A 17,364-nucleotide genomic window follows, 5' to 3' on the forward strand; every position below is an offset into this window, starting at 1 on the left:
AGAGCTTTAAAATAACTATTTTGAAACTTGCCGACTCGCTTTTTCAGCAAACCAGACTCCATTGTCTACCAGTGGAATCCGAAGCAGGACTGGTTAGACCAGAAAGAATATTCATCTGAAATTGTGAAATAGGACTGGAGGGCGGGATAAAGAGCAGAAAACATAATTATGATGTTAAAAGGGGGCTGCCAGCTTGTGCAGTCTTTGTAAAGTAAGTTACACTGTCATACAATAGTTGTAATTTAGTTTTCCGGTTAGTGGTTTTAGAAGGCACTTCAGAGCGCTGTAGAATGAAAGTAATTACTGTATGTACAACTAAAGCAGAAGAGGAAGCAGAGTCCGTTTCAGGAAGGGGGCGGTAGAAAGATCTCAGCAGTGCTCCGAGAAGGCCAGAGGGCGATCCTTTGCTTCTGGCGCAGCTCTTACCGGCTAAAGAAGATAATTAGGCTAAGTGTTGATCAGAAAGTATTGGATAACACCAGCGTGTAGTAGTCTCGGCGCGGAAATATCAAAAACAATGACGGGAGGGAGGGGGTGCGAGCGAGGAGGCAACAGATGGCCAGAGATGGCCAACAAAAAGGATCAATAGGCAAAGTCTGCTGACAGGAGGGAGGAGGGACCATCACACGCTATAACAGAAGGAAGCATGAGGTAGAGTGATGGCCAACAAAAATGCTCTCTTCGTGAAAATACCTTTGAGGGAATTGAGTACAAAAGGGAAGGCTACTGCACCAAACAAAAAGGAAGCATTTAGGACAAAACACCACAAAGAACGAATGTCAAGAGTGGCCGTGGTTAAAAGCCCATAGATTGAATACACCATGTATTGCAGACAGCGCTGCACGCTGCCCAGGCTCAACCTAAAAAAAGGGAACCTTCTGAACCCTAACACTCAATAGCAAAATAATGCACATCATGGGAATCAATAAGATTTCCACACTGCAAAAATGTCTTAATGAAAAAGAAAGATTCCTTTAATGTCAAAATAAATAAAGTAACTGAGTAGACATCAGAGCCACAAAAACATTAAATGAAGGATTGAAGGCTAAATCTGAAGGACTCCAAAGATGTGCTGTGGTGCATAAAGTCTATTTTCTCAGTGTTTCAGAGGGCACACAGACATTTAGGATAAAGAATTTTATTTTCTAGAAATTGAGATATTTTCTTAGGCATTGGAATGGTGAATAAAACATATCGCTTTACATACATTGGGTCACAGACTTTCAGGATTTTGAAGGGTATGTGTTAGGAGAGGCTCTGATCATCACTTCATTATGAGATACACACTGAACCATTAGCTGCAAAAATTAGGCAGGACGATTAGATGTCCGTGTCTAACAATAGGATTACTGTACGCAAATTATATGACTAAAACAGAACTTGGAGAAAATACAAGCGAAGGCTCGGAATGATGAATAACACATACTGGTTTACATTGGGTGAAAATCACCAAGATAATTTTTTAGCACATTCCTGCGACTATTAAGAGGACAATGAATTTAGGAAGGCTTTGATCTTTTGCTATTAGCTTATAGTCGCTTTTCACGTTTCTAGAAGTGACAAAAGTATTTATAAAAAAGTTTAATCAATTACAAATCTGTTTATTCATAAAATCCACAGTGAAATGTTATCTAAACACACTTGATCAAGGCTGGTGTCTAACCAGTAGCGAATTATACTTCTGGGGATCCTTAAGTAGTTGGGTTTGGGTAAGGCTGGCATTTTATACAACTAATCTGCAAAACATGAAGAAAGCAAGAGTAATACCTAATAGTAGAAAAGGTTATGTGAACATGTATTTGCATCCTAGATCTTTCATTAAGATGGGATGCGATGTGTATGTGTATTCCTAAAATGTATGGCACAAAATGAATAAAACATGAACAGTTGTTAGATTAATTGTGTAACACCACTATGTCACAATAAGAATTTTCTCCACTATATGCTTTTGTGATAGGAGCCAACACAAGAAATAAGGCTCACTGATTCCCGACTTTGTGAATAGCAATATAGCTGTGACAGGGAACAGTTTGTCTCATTCTCGAAGCTTATCAGTAATCATCTGTCATTATTATTAAACACTGATTTAAAATATAATGCACCACAACAACGATGATGATATATACTGGAAATGTTTGTTACCTAAAATCATATTTGTCCTTACTATCACATGCTAATAGGATGAACCAAAACCAATATCCAAAGGTACAAGGGAGAATTAGGATCAGAGTGTGAAATTCATTGTTGAGAGGCAACTCTGAACTATCTTCAGTCCAATTACCATCAGACCCCGCATTACAGAATGTATGCATTACAGATAAACTCCTTGGTACAAATGGGGAAATGAAAGCTACAAGGCTTCCCACAGCCTGCATGGATAGCATTCCAGACGTAGTAGAAGGTGTTGAGCGCCATTTGAAAGGAACATACAAGGGAGCCTCCTCCGTGGGCGAGCCAGATGCTTGAGTTAGTGTCTTTATTAAATTAGTGTTAAAAGGTGAGACCTCAAACAAAGGGATATTCAGACTTGCAGATGTCCCTACTCAAAGTCGGGTGTGGGTTCTCGCAGACCTTGAGAACAAGTTACATTTTTATAGGAACTCACTGTTCAGGCCCCTACAGCTGTGCAGTTGGCGCAACAAACACAAAATCAAGGTGCCTGCTGATAAGAGGGGTTACTAAAAATATGGAAAAAGGAGAAGGCCCACTCTTGCTAATGCATGAATTAGGAGGAAAATGTGCAGAATCGTACATGAGCAAAAAATAATACAGGCCCAGAATGCTCATGACTTTCAAATAGAGAGCCCAGGGCAGGAAGCATCGAGGCAAGGACAAGCAGAAACATTTATTCATAATGCAGCTGGAAGAAGAAGGCCATAGAAAGCTTGAGTCATGACTTGATAACACACATACAGGGAGGACGCACATTCCAATCCACGTTTTCAAGGGAAGGATACACCATGGTGGTTTTGGAAAGGGAACACGATGAGCTTTGATGATTGAAGGCCAACAGTTGTGCAAGGGAGGACAGACAGAAATGTTTCCAAGCGTGGAGTTAGCGGAGTAAGAAATACTGATAGGCTTCAGAACGTGAGATAAAAAGACATTGCGTTTTTTTTTTTAACGAATGTGCTCATGACAGGTGTGTAACCTTCGCTTTTTGGTAAATGTGTAATTAGATGCTTTCCCAAGGAGAAATGTGGCGTTATGCTAACGTAAGTAGAGATACAATGTACCAAGCAAGCGCTTAAATCAAAATGCATGACAAGTGATAAGAAGCATTCAAGGTATCGTGACCATATAAAAGAGGCTGTTTGTACTGACAGAGTTGAGCGCGGTATCAGTCACAGGGCTGTACTGCCCTCCAGGCCATTATTCATAAATGCTCATATTATTTCCCAAACAGAGTTGTGTCGTTCATTTATTTCCAGACTCACAACATCTGGCATAACCAGCCAGGAGCTATCTTCTCTTTCCCGGACTGCAGCTAAAGGAGGCACCGCCTGCACTGCTTGAATAGAACACTGCGCGCATCAAATACAGGTGAGCTTACACCTGCCTATTCAAATAGGCAGTCGGGAATTCCAGATGTTGCTGTCCTAAAGAGTGAAGAGAGGCTGGGCTTCGTACCTTATTATTTTTTAATTGCATGATTCTTTTTGGCAACTATAATATGAGAAAATGCCTGCATGATTTATGTGGGGTTTAAATGCAATGTTATGTTCTGCTGAAAATTAACTGTGATTTCCCGGTTAGACCGGAAGACTAGCTAGTGCGACAGGCAGCAGTGCATTACCCACGGGACAACCCCTGGAAGAGACATTCATTTGGGAATGCCTACCAGGTATCCCGGTTACATCCGGAGGGTCAGAGTAGAAGTAGTAAGGTGAACAGGGTAACAAGTGTGAAGTCTGACATGGTAAGAGATGGTCACTTTACCGGCACCAGCAGACCTTGCTCTGAATGTGTCAGACGCCCGGTTCACCAAATTCCCAGATTTAACAACATCTGGAAGGCATCTTTGAGGGAGAGCGACCAAGGCTGAGATATCAGTGGGGAGTCTGACGTTTAGATAAGGGGACAACCTGATGGTCGGTGTCAGTTGACTTTGCCCCGAGCACGGTCAGATCCTTGGTTACAAACCTGAAAAGCGCAACAGTAACAAGTGGCTGCATTTTATAAGCAAGGAGTAATAAAGAGGACAAAAATAGTACAGTGTTTTACAATCATAAGGGTCAGGTTATAGAGAAATGGCAGGTGTCCCCACCAGTTGTCACGCAGTCATATATAAGTGAGGAGGAGAGGGTTGTGAGATCTCTGCCATATTTTTGACATCCCAATAGGCACCTTTCAAGTGTCCCGTAAGTGGGGAATAATTAGTGTAGATAAAAATACAGGGGAGCTGAATAAACAATCCCTAAGTCAGTGAAGGTGGATAACAAATCCCTATGAGTGAGGTTGATGATTCTCTGTGGCAGGAAACAGATACCATTGAGTTAAAATTAGTATTTAAATTGGCTCACGGGCAACCCGCATGCAACACCCCACGGTTTGAAATAATAACACAATCACCCCTTGTATTAGAGGCTCTTTTTAATGCATTTCTCACAGATATTCGTAATTTCACAACCTTAAACAATGAATGGCTCAACGCATCCCGAGCACCACAAGTAGTTATCTACATAGATGACCACGTTATAACACGCACTGCGTCAGGTACTAATCCACTCAGATCCCCCATAAATTCACCTGCCCCAGACATCACCATAAAAGAGGTGTTACACAGATTGGCAATAAGTATGGCTGACGTTCACCAATTCGGTCTCACAACAATATATGTAAAGTCAGGTAATACTGTGTAGTACTATCCCTACACATCACTGCTATAGGTCAGTAACAGGGGTAAAGGTAAATACACATTAAGAGAGGCAAAAGCTGAAAAGAGATACACAGCGCAGCAGTCTGACTGCAAGAGGTACGCATAGGAAACACCCGTCCTGTGGGGACCATGGATACCCCTCTGGACCATATGCTAAAAACATTCCCTTCAGATAAGATCAAAATACTAAAATATTGTAAGCAGTGGCACAAAGGCACTGAGGATCACGCTCAACCATGGCCAAAGGAAGGGATATTTGATGAGGACATAGCTGAACACACATTGACTTACATTCGTTCAACGTATAAGAAAAAGAAAAGACAGAAGAGGCAAGCTATTCTGTCACTATGGCGGTTATTCTGTCATGAAAAAACAAAGCTAAAATCAACTGCGCCCGAACAGGTTGTGGCACAACCACAAACAGAATCCCCAGGAGAGTCTTTGGGGGAGCCCCCACCTTATGGTCTTTACCCTGTCCTGCCAGCTGCAGGGTACCAAGATCCAGTTTGGGCAGAGACTAAGGAGGAGAGGTTAGAGGTGCAGGGAGCTGAGGCAACCCTTGCTCCCATCCCATCAGCTCCTCGAGCAAACCCTGAACAGAGCAGGAGAGACAGGCTAATAAGCGAGTTGCAACACATGGTGAGACAGGCAGAGCGATTTAGGAGCCTTGCCCCCCTCTGGGGACAATGGACCACAGGGCATGTCATTCTTAGGCTTGGAGACACATCTGCAGACACACACAGAGGCAGCAGAGGAATGGATAGAAGAGGAAGAAGAATGGGAGGGAGATGTAGATACACCATAATATGAGGAGCCCCCAGATGGCTCACAGGTCGTAACAGGGGCAGAAGATGAGGATTGGGACAATGGATTCAATAGGAGTGCGCACAAACAAGGGGTTAACAGAAGGTTATACAATTTTCGCCCACGCCCTATACAAGAATTAGTAATGACAGCAAGAGGTCCCACAGATACAAAAAGACGGTCAATCCTAAAAACAAGGTCAGAATTGACACCTATGGAGATAATAGAGCTAGAGGAGGGTAGCTATTATCGTCACCCTTTCTCAGGTGAATTGGCGAGTTGGACTAAAAGAGAAGGAAGGAAGCCATGGCCCGACAAGGGCTTTTTGAACCCTTTGATTTAGCGACCGCAGAAGAATGCATACGGCAGGGACTGGGTGACCAAGATTGGAACTACTCCAACATGCAAGAATGCTTTGCAGTTTCGGAGAAGTATGCCATAGACAAACCAACTAAAGTGAGATGCAGTACTAAACCAGATCCAAGGTTAAGTCTCCGGTCGGGAAGCCCTAGGGCCTAGACCAATAACTCAGTTGCCCCTTATTTTTAAGGGAGGGCAAGTGCCAACGTACGTGCCATGGCCTCAAATGGACAAAGAATTTAAAAAGAGCACTACCCCGCTGCCTGAAGGTGCAGGAAAATGGGTAGGATGCTTTGAAAAACACACTGCTGAGGTCAACCTTGCCTTAGGTGATGTCAAAAGCCTGCTCAGCTCATTAGTGGAAGTTGAAGTAAACACATTTTTTCTGTTAGAGCAGGGTTCCCTCAAGTCACATTGATAAATACACAATTTGGCGGGTCATCTTTTAACAATATCCGCCAACATGTTTTGGATGCACTTCGACGGACGTATCCAGATAGACCAGACATTGGAGCCCTTATGAAAGAAAGTATAAAGCCAACTGAGGATATTGCAGAATTCCTTACTAGAATGAAAGAACGATGGGTGCAGGAGGTAGGATGTAACTGGGAAAACACGGGACAAATGCAATTTTGTTTCATAATGTATTTAAGTGAGGCCTTCCCACTGATATACAAGCAAGCTTAGATGGAGTGGTGGGAATAGAGGCTAATCGATGGCCCGAAATACCCGCCCACATAATACATTATTTTAAGCGAAAACAAGAAAAAGACAAGGAAAGGACAGAACAGGCAGAAAGAGCCGCAGCGAAGTTGGTGCAACAAAAACTTAAGAAGCCAAGTACAGCGGGGCACATGTGAGTGCACCACCAATGACTGTCACAACGCCAGTGCAGGTACAGGCACCAGGAGGACAACCAGTACATGATACGAGGAAGGGACAGGGAAGTTTTATAGGAGAGCAAGGGCCAACACAAGGGAAAAGACTGAAAAAAGGAAGCTATAGGGCAGGACAATAATGTTATTATTTTGGTAAGATGGGCCATTTTGCAAGAGAATGCAGAGCCAGAAAAAACGATGAGAGAATACAAGGTTGAAATACCCCGCAGGGGTAGGTGAGGCCTCCACAGATGCAATGGATGTCCCAGCAGCAAGCAATGCAGGGACCCCCGCAGGGCCCCCAAGCCCAATGGGTTACACCCCAAGGGCCAATGTCGCAGGGTGGGCCCCAAAGTGTCAACAACACTACGGGAGGGCAAGCACTGGTTCAGGTGGGAGGACTAACAGTGCAAGGAGGCAACCCCTTCTATACATCACCCCAAATATTCGGGAGAACACCAAATCAAAATTATACCCAATTACAGAGCCCGCAGATTGCTACTGTGTGTCCGATACTATCGGTAACCTTTAGGTCAGATGAGGAACCCAATGTGATGGTAGCCATAGAAGGTCGCCCCCACAGGTTTTTAATCAACACTGGGGGCACCAAATCAAGTATAGGTCATTGGGGGTGTGGTTCAATTCAATTTACGATACATTGGCATGACCACTAGAATGGTCAAAATACGAATTAATGAACACCGCAGCACCATCAGGCACTCAAGGTCCTCTACAAAACTGACTAATCACTATATCGAAATGAATCACACCCCCAATGACCTGAGATGGATCATCTTGGAAACCATAAAAGACGGTAGAGATTGTGCTACCCGGCTATTTGAGAAGGAACAGCGCTGGGTTTTCAGATTGAAAACAAATCAGGTGGGGCTCAACGATCATATTCCCTGGACCAATTTCATCCACAGATAGGTTCATTCCCCTGTTGTTTCCATTGATTTTTGATATCCAGTACATGGTCTCGAGTTCCACATAGATAAGGCTTACACTAAGATGCCTTTGGGGTTTCACTCTGGTCTCTGTGACATTATTTCAACTACTAATATGTTTACAATATTTTTTGGACAGGGGTGTTTGCTATGCTTCTTCCTGCTACATTTGTATTGCTTTTTCTTTTGAAGCTATTGAAACACTCGGGTTAATTACCCTTCCAATATGATTGTCCCCGGTTTCTATTGTCCCTTCTCTGTTTCTACCCCTCTTCAAGTAGGTTGTGACTTGGTTGTCTTTCCACGCCGTCGTTGATTTCCTTCTTTTTAAGCTCCGCCTACAGACCAAGCCCCATAGTACCGGGAGCTACGAGCTGATGTAGGTGCAGCAGTCTACCGTGGATCGTTTCCAGTAAGTTGTAAGACATATCTTTACTACTTCACTTTAAGCGTTCTGTTATAGCTGGTTCTTTTTTCTTAACCAGCGTGGTTTTCAGATTTTTCACTTTTACGCGCATTCGGGACCGCAAAGCGCGGTCCAGGTATCAGCATTGTGACGCGCTGCTTGTTTCCTCATAACAAGGTATATTTACCTTTCCTACTCTAGCACCTCCATACGAGGTCCTACAAATAGTACCTAAACGCATTCTACATTTTGAAGAAGATATCGTCAGACAAAAGTTATTTCTTTCACTGGGTCGTTATATTTACTTGCCGCCACATGCCTGTGTGATATAGTTCAGATATCCTTTCCACTCAGTGTACCGGTCTGTGTTTCTAGACGGTCTCTCATCTTAGTTGGGGCGTTGTTTGTGTACCATTTACATATTTACACATTTATACTAGTTATTCTTCCTGACCTCTTTTTTTGAAGGTAGATACCATTTCTCTATTTATACATTAATTTATTATTTTTCAACATATTGCAGAGTTTTCCATGATTCGCTGCACCAATCACATTCATGATTGACTGACAACAATAACATTGTTCAGTGTAGATATACTTCAATGAAGATCTTGGCATGTACAATCTACTAATGACAGTAATCTTGCTTCCTATAAGATGCTACTGGCTCGACCTGTTATTGACTTGATAGATGCGCTCTATTTAATAACTCTCTGTTTCATATTCATATACTTAGACCATATTGGACCACGCAAGATTCGTGCTTTCCCCGATGGGGCCCATCCACTAATATGAGGAGGGTAAGCACGTGTGGCATATTTGCCTTTGTGTTTTTGTATGCAAAAGATTTTTCTTCACTGTTTTCTGTCTGCACATCACAGAAGGGAGAGCTCACTAGCATTTGGCGTTGATGTGTTGGCACCATGCACACAATTGAATGTTTTGATATTTGTTTACAAAATGTGTTTACCCTGTCTTATATTCTAGGTTCCTGCTACATATGATTTCCCTGAATAAGGGTGATACTTTTTAAGGATTAGGCAGATGTATTGGTCCTGAAGAATCACGCCAGATCATTTAGACTTCTAAGCGAGAAACATGTTGACCACGATTTAAGAGTAGTGCAGGGGATCCTGTACCTACTGTCACTACATTCCAAGACTAGGGACTTAGTGATAACCTGAGACATTTTGTTTGGGGAGTATAATCCTTATCTTATTTCTTCCCCATACTCTTGTTTTTAATCATGACAGAGGTTGGATATCGTAATAAATTATGTTTTACCTCTAGTCATTTTTAACAGTATTTTTTTTCTCTCATACCAGTATATTTTTGACCAGCTGGTTACCATCTTAAAAGATCTCCGGCAAAGAGCCCCCCCTGAGCGGCCCATCAGGCACTGCAGTGCCAGCCTGACAAGGAGCACAGCCCTATGGTGAAGCATGTCACCAGATGGTGAGTGAGGGCTCCTGCTTCAAATATTTGAACTTTCAGGAACCTGTGAATTATAAGCGCATACTCTGAACTGTGTATAATTTTTGATTTACAAATGGAACATGACCATCTCCTTCCTGGAGGATGGGTCAATGGTATGTTATATACCAGGTGTGACACGGAGCAGGATATTGTCCCTCATAGCTCATGAGGAGCTAGGACAGCAGGTCAGAGCGTTTCCTGTCGATACAGAGGGTTTTTTGTGCGGTATATACGCCTTGATAGCACACACACCAGCGCTTCGAGGGAAAACAGTACAATTACCAAAGGAACTGCTGTTTAGACCTTACGAGCCTGTGGATCCCATAAAAGAATCTGAAATGATATTGGAAATATCCGCCCTTGAAATAAGATCAACATATGCTATGCTAATGGCAGCTGAACGAAGGCAGGAGATGTGGGCATCAATAATATTCACAGATCCTGGGGTTAAATTAAGAGATATATCAGACGAAGAAATATTTGATGATTACCCACTAATTGAGACAGTTGTGTTTGAGATGGACATTGCCACTAGAGTACATTTACAATACAGAACAGTGTCCAGGCACACATAAGACAGAAAAATAATAGAGAGGTTTGGCAAAAGTCCCAGAGGTGTTGTGGTCAAAGGGTCCGTATGCTGTGGGACTGATCAAAGGGGCTGAGCCTGTGAAAATTACATTGAAACCTGGAGCAATTCTGCCCAGGATACGCCAGTACCCCTTGTCCAAGAAGGCAGAACAGTGCATCCTCCCTACAATACAAGCATTATTTGAGCAAGGAGTAATATATGAGAGGTCAACACTGTGCAACACCCCGATTTTTCTGATAGGCAAAGCAAAGGGAGGGGGTGGGTGGGTGTTGGGGGGGTTAAAGGGAGCAGGGGAGGCACTTGGAGAATGATTCAGGATTTACGCTCCCTATATGATGTAGTGATACCAGAATTTCCAGTGGTACCCGAACCATCAGTCATACTACCAAACATTCCTAAAGAAGCCACTTATTTCTCAGTGATCGATTTGAAGAATGTGATTTTCAGCATTCCACTGCATTCTGACAGCCAATATTTGACTGGATTCACATTTAGACAGACTCAATACTGATGTCTTTCACAAGGCTTCTGTGAGTGCCCAAGCATTTTCAACAGAACAGTGAAGCAGGATTTAGCAAACATAAAATGCTATAGTACTCTGTTACAATACGTGGATGATAGCATGGTTTGTAGTGCTACTGAAGACATATGTAGAGTTGACACCATTGGTCTCCTCTGCATGCTTGCAGAAAAAGGTTACAAAGTGGACAAAAATAAATTGCAATATGTGCATCCAGGGGTCCACTATTTGGGACAGATAATATATAAAGATGGGAGGAGGGTGACACGGGACAGAGTAGAGAGTATCAGGAACATGTCTAAGCCCACAACCACAAAACAAATGCAGAAGTTTTTAGGACTCTGCAATTATGTGAGGCAGGGGGTATTAGATTACGCAACTCTGACCGCACCACTTCTAACTGCTTTAAAGGAGTCCCACACAAATGCAAACAAAATCTACTGGACTGACGAAAGGGAAACAGCCCTTCCTGGCGCTAAAGAGAGCAATTACAAATCCCCCAGTGTTAGTTACATCTGATTATAATAAAACATTCTACCTCTTCTGTCACTGTAATGGAGCGACGATGACAGCGATACGGACTCAAAAGACATCTATGGGACACAAACCAATTGGCCACTACAGTGGACTGCTAGATCCCCTCGTGAAAGGGCATTATCCATGTGAGCAAGCACTGGCTACAGCAGCTTTTGCAGTTCAAAAGAGCACCACCATAGTGATGGGATCACCTTTAACACTATATGTAGAGCATGCGGTATTCGCTATCTTGCAAAAGAGCAAGAGCACCCTTACAACTCAAAGGGTATCTGGATATGAAGTAATACTTTCAATACCATCCTTGCAAGTGGTTCGATGTCATACAGTTAATCCCGCAACATTCTTTGCACACCCAGTTTCTGATGAAGACCAAGTACATGACTGTGCCACTTATATCCCAGAAGAAGAGAACAAGATAGGAGAGGGCCCCATTCCTGGGAGCATGTTGCTCTTTGTCGATGGGTCCTCTTTCATAGATGAGGAGACTGGAATTAGGCACTCAGGAGCAGCGGTTGTAAAAGCCGAAGTGCAGGGATCCTCTGACACCTTACAGATAGTGAGTCAAATACCACTTTCATCCCATTTTTCAGCACAAGCTGCAGAATTAGTGGCCATTATTGAAGCACTGCAGCAGGCCGAAGGGCTAGAGATTACCTTTTATTCAGATTCAGCAAATGTCACCACCACCACCATGCATTCTAGCATTAAACGGGGGGAAGGAGGGGATTTCTTAAATTTGACGGATCCCCTGTAATGCACAAAGATTTATTGGTGCAATTGATAAAGGCTTTAACTCTACCATCCAAGGTAGCAGTTATAAAAAGTGCAGCACACACCAAGCAGCAAGACCTTGTCTCTAGGGGAAATGCCTTGGCAGACTGGGCAGCAAAAGAAGCAGCTAAATTATCTCCAAATTATAGTGAACAGGATGAACACACATTAGGAATGATGACAAGCAGACAACAGAATACTACTGAATTACCTCCACCATACACAGACAGCATGATTAAATTTACGCAAATTGCAAGAACAAGCACTAACTCATGAAAGGGAACTCTGGAAACAGCGAGGGTGTATACAGTCACCAACAGATTTTATCTATAGGCAAGAAAGCACAGGTAAACCAGTAATGCCACAAGCCCTGTTGTATACAGCCCTAGAGCAATTGCACCTCCCTGCACACACTGCCAAGGAATATCTTTTTGCTATGCTACAGACAGATTGGTTAATTCCACAATTATCTGAAATGATTATTGTGTGCATTGCAGAATGTGCATTATGCCAACAATACAGCCCTAGACCCACACTAAAAGTAATTACCTCAACAATACCACGTCCGACAGGCCCATTTTAAAATTTACATTTAGATTTTTTGAAATGATTGAGAGATGTAACAATTACAAATACCTTTTTGTGGTGGTCTGCCCCTTTTCAAGGTGGATCGAGGCAGGACCATGTGTACATAATGATGCTAAAGCAGCAGCCAATTTTCTGATAAGAGAGGTGATACCTAGGTGGGGAAATCGCAGAAACGATCCACTCAGATAACGGCACACACTTTGTTAATGCAATGTTTCAACACATCTGCACCTCTCTAGGAATAAAACATAAATTATCATTGGTTTATCATCCCCAAAGTAATGGTATAGTGGAACGCCTTAACGGCCTGTTAAAAAACAAAATTAGTAAATTTTGTGCCACACTGCAGAAAAAAGCTGGCTATATTGCCTTCCACTAACTTTATATGCCCTCAGGAACCAACCAGGAAGCGATCATCACTCACCAGATAGTGACAGGACGTCCTATGTCAACTCCTTTAACAATAGCTCGACAGAAGACAGATGCTCAAAAGACAGCTGAGGTTTCAGGACAGGAGATGAGTAGTTATTTTTCTCTGTTATTGAAGTCTGTCAAGTTATTCTCTAAACAGGTGTTATGACAGGAAAAGTGCACCACCACAGCCCAGCAGACCAGTCCAATTTCCGTGGGCCAGCAAGTGTACATCCGCATTATGTGAGACGATGGATAGACAGGAAGTTCGAGGGTCACTACTTAGTTACCCAGAGCACCCCCACAGCAGTGAAGGTGGAGGGCAGGAAGCCATGGATACATCTGTCAGACGTTCGATTGGCCCCTGCTTCATGTCACGCATCACCATCTTCACAGGAACTCTTAGAGGAGGGCAAAGAAAAAGACAAAGGACAACGTCCTTTCTAAAGAGGCCAGCGGAGCTCCTATTCGATACTGCTGGTGGACAGTTATGTATTTCAATTTAGTTTTTCTGTTCATGTCTTGTTATGCTAGCAATTACATTTCAATGGTATTTTAGCACATGCATGGCAATATGTCAGTATACTAAGCGCTTGCAGAGAGAAGTATATTAGTAGGAAAATGTATCCCATAATATTCATGTTAGTTTGCTCGACAACATATGGTATCAGCATATGACAGAGACAGGCATTCAGCCTACTAATAAATCATGTTTTGTTTGTTCCCTGACTCCACATGCTAGTGACACAGACAAGCTGCACTCGTCAAACGAGGTACCCCTGAATGTTACTCAATGTTTATTACATTTGTATCTTTGCAGAATGCGAGCACGGATGCAACCCTTAAAGATAAGACATGGAGCGTTCCTAGTAAACACCACACAATATGAGGAGCTAGCCGATATAACAAAATGTCCTGACTGACCTCAAGGAGTTAATAGTGCAGTTAGAAACAATGGCTGAGACAGGGGTCATGAGGTACAAGAGTAAAAAATTGAAAACTAGAATATTAAAGCAGGAATTCCTGGGAATATCACGAGCTACACTTTTCTGTAAAAACTATTCAGCCACAACTATGCTCCACGATTGTTAGGAGAGGCCATATTTTGGAGTAAATGGATCAGTATACGTCCATGGTCAGTGGTACCATGGCACAACATTTGGATGTAGAGCTCTCTCTTTATGGAAGGAAAATCAGAGTGACAATAGCACGCAACAAAAATGTCAGGCTATATGGGATGAAAATATATCTAGATTAACCTGGGTAGAAACGCCATCCACTCTTCAAGCAGGTAGAACACCAATTGTTTTATTTTTATGTTTCAGGGGAATGAAACGGTCCCAGTAGGGAGGAACATCAATTGCATCACCACAAGGTACAATAACAGTAAGTAAAGAAAAAAGACCTCTCCATCCGGAAGGAAGTCGCATGTACACCCATCTGACCCAGCTGTCAAGGCACTAAAGTTTCAGGAACATGTGCACTGACACTTGGTAGATGTCCAGAACTGGCACCCCCTTGATAATGCTAAAGGTGGAACAGGCCCACATGCCTTCTGGACGGCACTAAAGGCAAGTAACACTGAGGAACGATTAATGGCTTTGGGAGGTGAGGTGCCACATGCATCAGACCCCTTCAGACAACGCATCACATACAGTGATTTAAAGAGAGATGGTTGATAAGGCAAGCAAAAAAAGACCAACCGAGCCAACCATTGACAATACCCAGCGATGAACAAGTTACTTACCTTCGGTAATGCATTATCTGGTAGAGACTCTAGCTGCAGATTCCTTACCTTTGAATTCCCTGGCGTCCGCTTCGAATCGGAAATCTTTTTGCTGAGCAATACCATGCGCGCCATTGGGTGGCGTCGGTTGGATTCCGCGTGGGTTTGTCAGCATCATTGGAGCCGCCTGTGACGTCGCAGTCACCTGCCAGAAGCACAGAGTCATGGATCGAACCAACCTTTATCTGTGCAAAACTAGGGCCCTGAAAAGGTATAAAGCCTAACCCTACTAGACATATCTGCAGAGTAGGGAGGCATGGTTGGGTGTAAGGAATCTGAAGCTAGTGTCTACCAGATAATGTGTTACCGAAGGTAAGTAACTTGTTCATCTGATAGAGACTTCTAGCTGCAGATTTCTTACCTTTGAATAGATACCCAAGCTATAACCTCCTGGTGGTGGGTTGCGGATACTTCCCCTTACACTAAGAAGTCCTGTAGGACTGAACAGGCAAAGTACCTTCTTCTTAGTACCGGACTGTCCAGGCACTTATGCTTTGCAAACGTGTGCAAAGATGTCCATGTTGCCACCTGACAAATCTCCAGGACTGGAGCGCCTTGAGCTAATGCAGTGCAATCAGCTTTGCCCCTGGCAGACTGAGCCCTCAAGCAGCTGCTTCTTGGCCAATGTGTAACAGATTTTGATGCAGACAACGACCCAGCGTGAAAGGGTTTGCTTCTGCACTACCTGACCCTTCTTTCCTCCAAAGTACCCCACAAATTGTTGGTCATCCACCCAGAACTCTTTTGTGTGGTCAAGGTTGAATGACAATGCTCTTTTTGGGTCCAGTCTGTGGAGTCGCTACTCTGCTTTAGAGGGATGCGGTGGAGCAAAGAAGGTGGGCAGGGTGATGTTCTGACCCAGATGAAATGTGGTCACCACCTTGGGGAGGAAATATGCACAAGTTCTGAGAACCACCTTGTCTGGATAGATAGTGACATACAGTGGCTTTGATGACCGAGCTTGCATCTCACTCACCCTCCTGGCAGATGTTATTGCTATTAAGAAGGCTGGCTTTATGGTGAGCAGCCAGAGGGGACAGTTATGCAAAGGCTCCAAGGGAGCACACATCAGAAATGTGAGGACCAGTTTTAATTCCCATTGGGGATTAACAAAGGGCATACGGGAAAACATATGTACACGCCCTTTGAGAAATCTATGGACAATGGGGGATTTAAACAAAGAAAGCTGATCAGGCAGCCGAAGAAATGGCCATAAGGCAGAAAGATAGCCCTTGAGAGTCCCCAAGGAAGAACCCTGCTGGGCAGGGCAAAGAATGAAGATAAAAATATCAAAAAGAGATACAGAAAGAGGATCAATAGATTCTTCTGTACAATAATATACTAAGCGTTTACAACAGCAAGCATATACTGTGTTAGTCGAGGGACGCCTGGCTGCCAAACTAACTTTACAAACTTCGGGAGGAAGGTCAAAAGCTATCAACTGCCATCTCTCAATCGCCACGCATAAAGGCGCAGAGTTGACATGTTTGGGTGGAAAACCCTCCTCTGCTGCTACAACAGAAGATCCTCCCGAAGGGGCAGCCTTATCAGAGGACTGGTGCTCATTTTGAGAAGCTCAGGATACCAGACTCTCCGTGCCCAATAAGGAGCCACTAGGATGACTTGGGCCTGGTCGCTCCTAATCTTCTTGAGAACTCTGGCCAGGAGTGATATGGACGGAAAAGCATACAGGAGAACTCCACTTGCGATGAAAAGCATTGCAGAGCAATTGCCGCCTTAGAAACTCCAACGTGCAATACTGCTGACATTGCGCGTTCTCTGCGGAGGCGAACAGATCTAATCAAGGCTCTCCCAAATGCTGAACGAGTCTTTGCACCACCTCCGGGATAATTTGTGATCCGCTAGGCATTGACAGCTGAGTTCGTCTGTCCTGGAGTTCAGAGAACCTGCCAGGTGTTTCACCGCCAGGGTTATGCCCTGCTGTTCCAGCCATGTCAAGAGCCTCTTGACAAAGGGTCCACGACCCCACACCACCCTGTTTGTTGCAGTACCACATTGCGATGGTGTTGTCCGTGAACACCTGCACTATCTTCCCTTTCAAAACAGGAAGAAATGCTTTCAATGACCGTCGGATCGCCCGGAGTTCCAGCAAGTTGATATGAAGTCCGGATTCCTCTAGAGACCAGAGGCCTCTGATCTCCACCTCTCCCAGACGGCCGCCCCAATCCCAGAAGTGACGCATCTGTCACTACTGTGAGATCAGGGTGGGGAATGGAGAGAAGTCTGCCTCTGACCCAATCGTAGTTCACTAACCACCACTACAGGTCTTTTGCAGTTCCCTCCGAGATCTGAACTTTGTCCGTAAGACTTTCCTGATGCTGCGCCCACTGGAACTTCAGGTCCCACTGCAGAGCCTTCATATGCCATCTCACATGTTTGACTAGCAGG

General features: G+C 43.7%; 1 protein-coding gene across 13 annotated transcripts in view; it reads right to left on the bottom strand.

The window, feature by feature from the left end:
- The window catches only part of BAZ2B (bromodomain adjacent to zinc finger domain 2B), a 1,256,112-nt gene that overhangs the window by 1,062,531 nt on the left and 176,217 nt on the right, over nt 1–17,364 (bottom strand). For 8 of the 13 annotated variants that reach the window (XM_069224197.1, XM_069224192.1, XM_069224191.1 and 5 more), the window contains exon 3: nt 12,807–12,909. The exons of the other annotated variants lie outside the window; for them this stretch is intronic. In XM_069224197.1, the coding sequence (XP_069080298.1) occupies nt 12,807–12,855 (49 nt within the window). In that variant the 5' untranslated portion in view covers nt 12,856–12,909. The remainder of the gene's footprint in view (nt 1–12,806; nt 12,910–17,364) is intronic. 13 annotated transcript variants of the gene reach the window in all.

This window comes from Pleurodeles waltl, chromosome 3_1 (assembly GCF_031143425.1).
Source record: "Pleurodeles waltl isolate 20211129_DDA chromosome 3_1, aPleWal1.hap1.20221129, whole genome shotgun sequence".
NCBI classification, from domain to species: Eukaryota; Metazoa; Chordata; class Amphibia; order Caudata; family Salamandridae; genus Pleurodeles; species Pleurodeles waltl.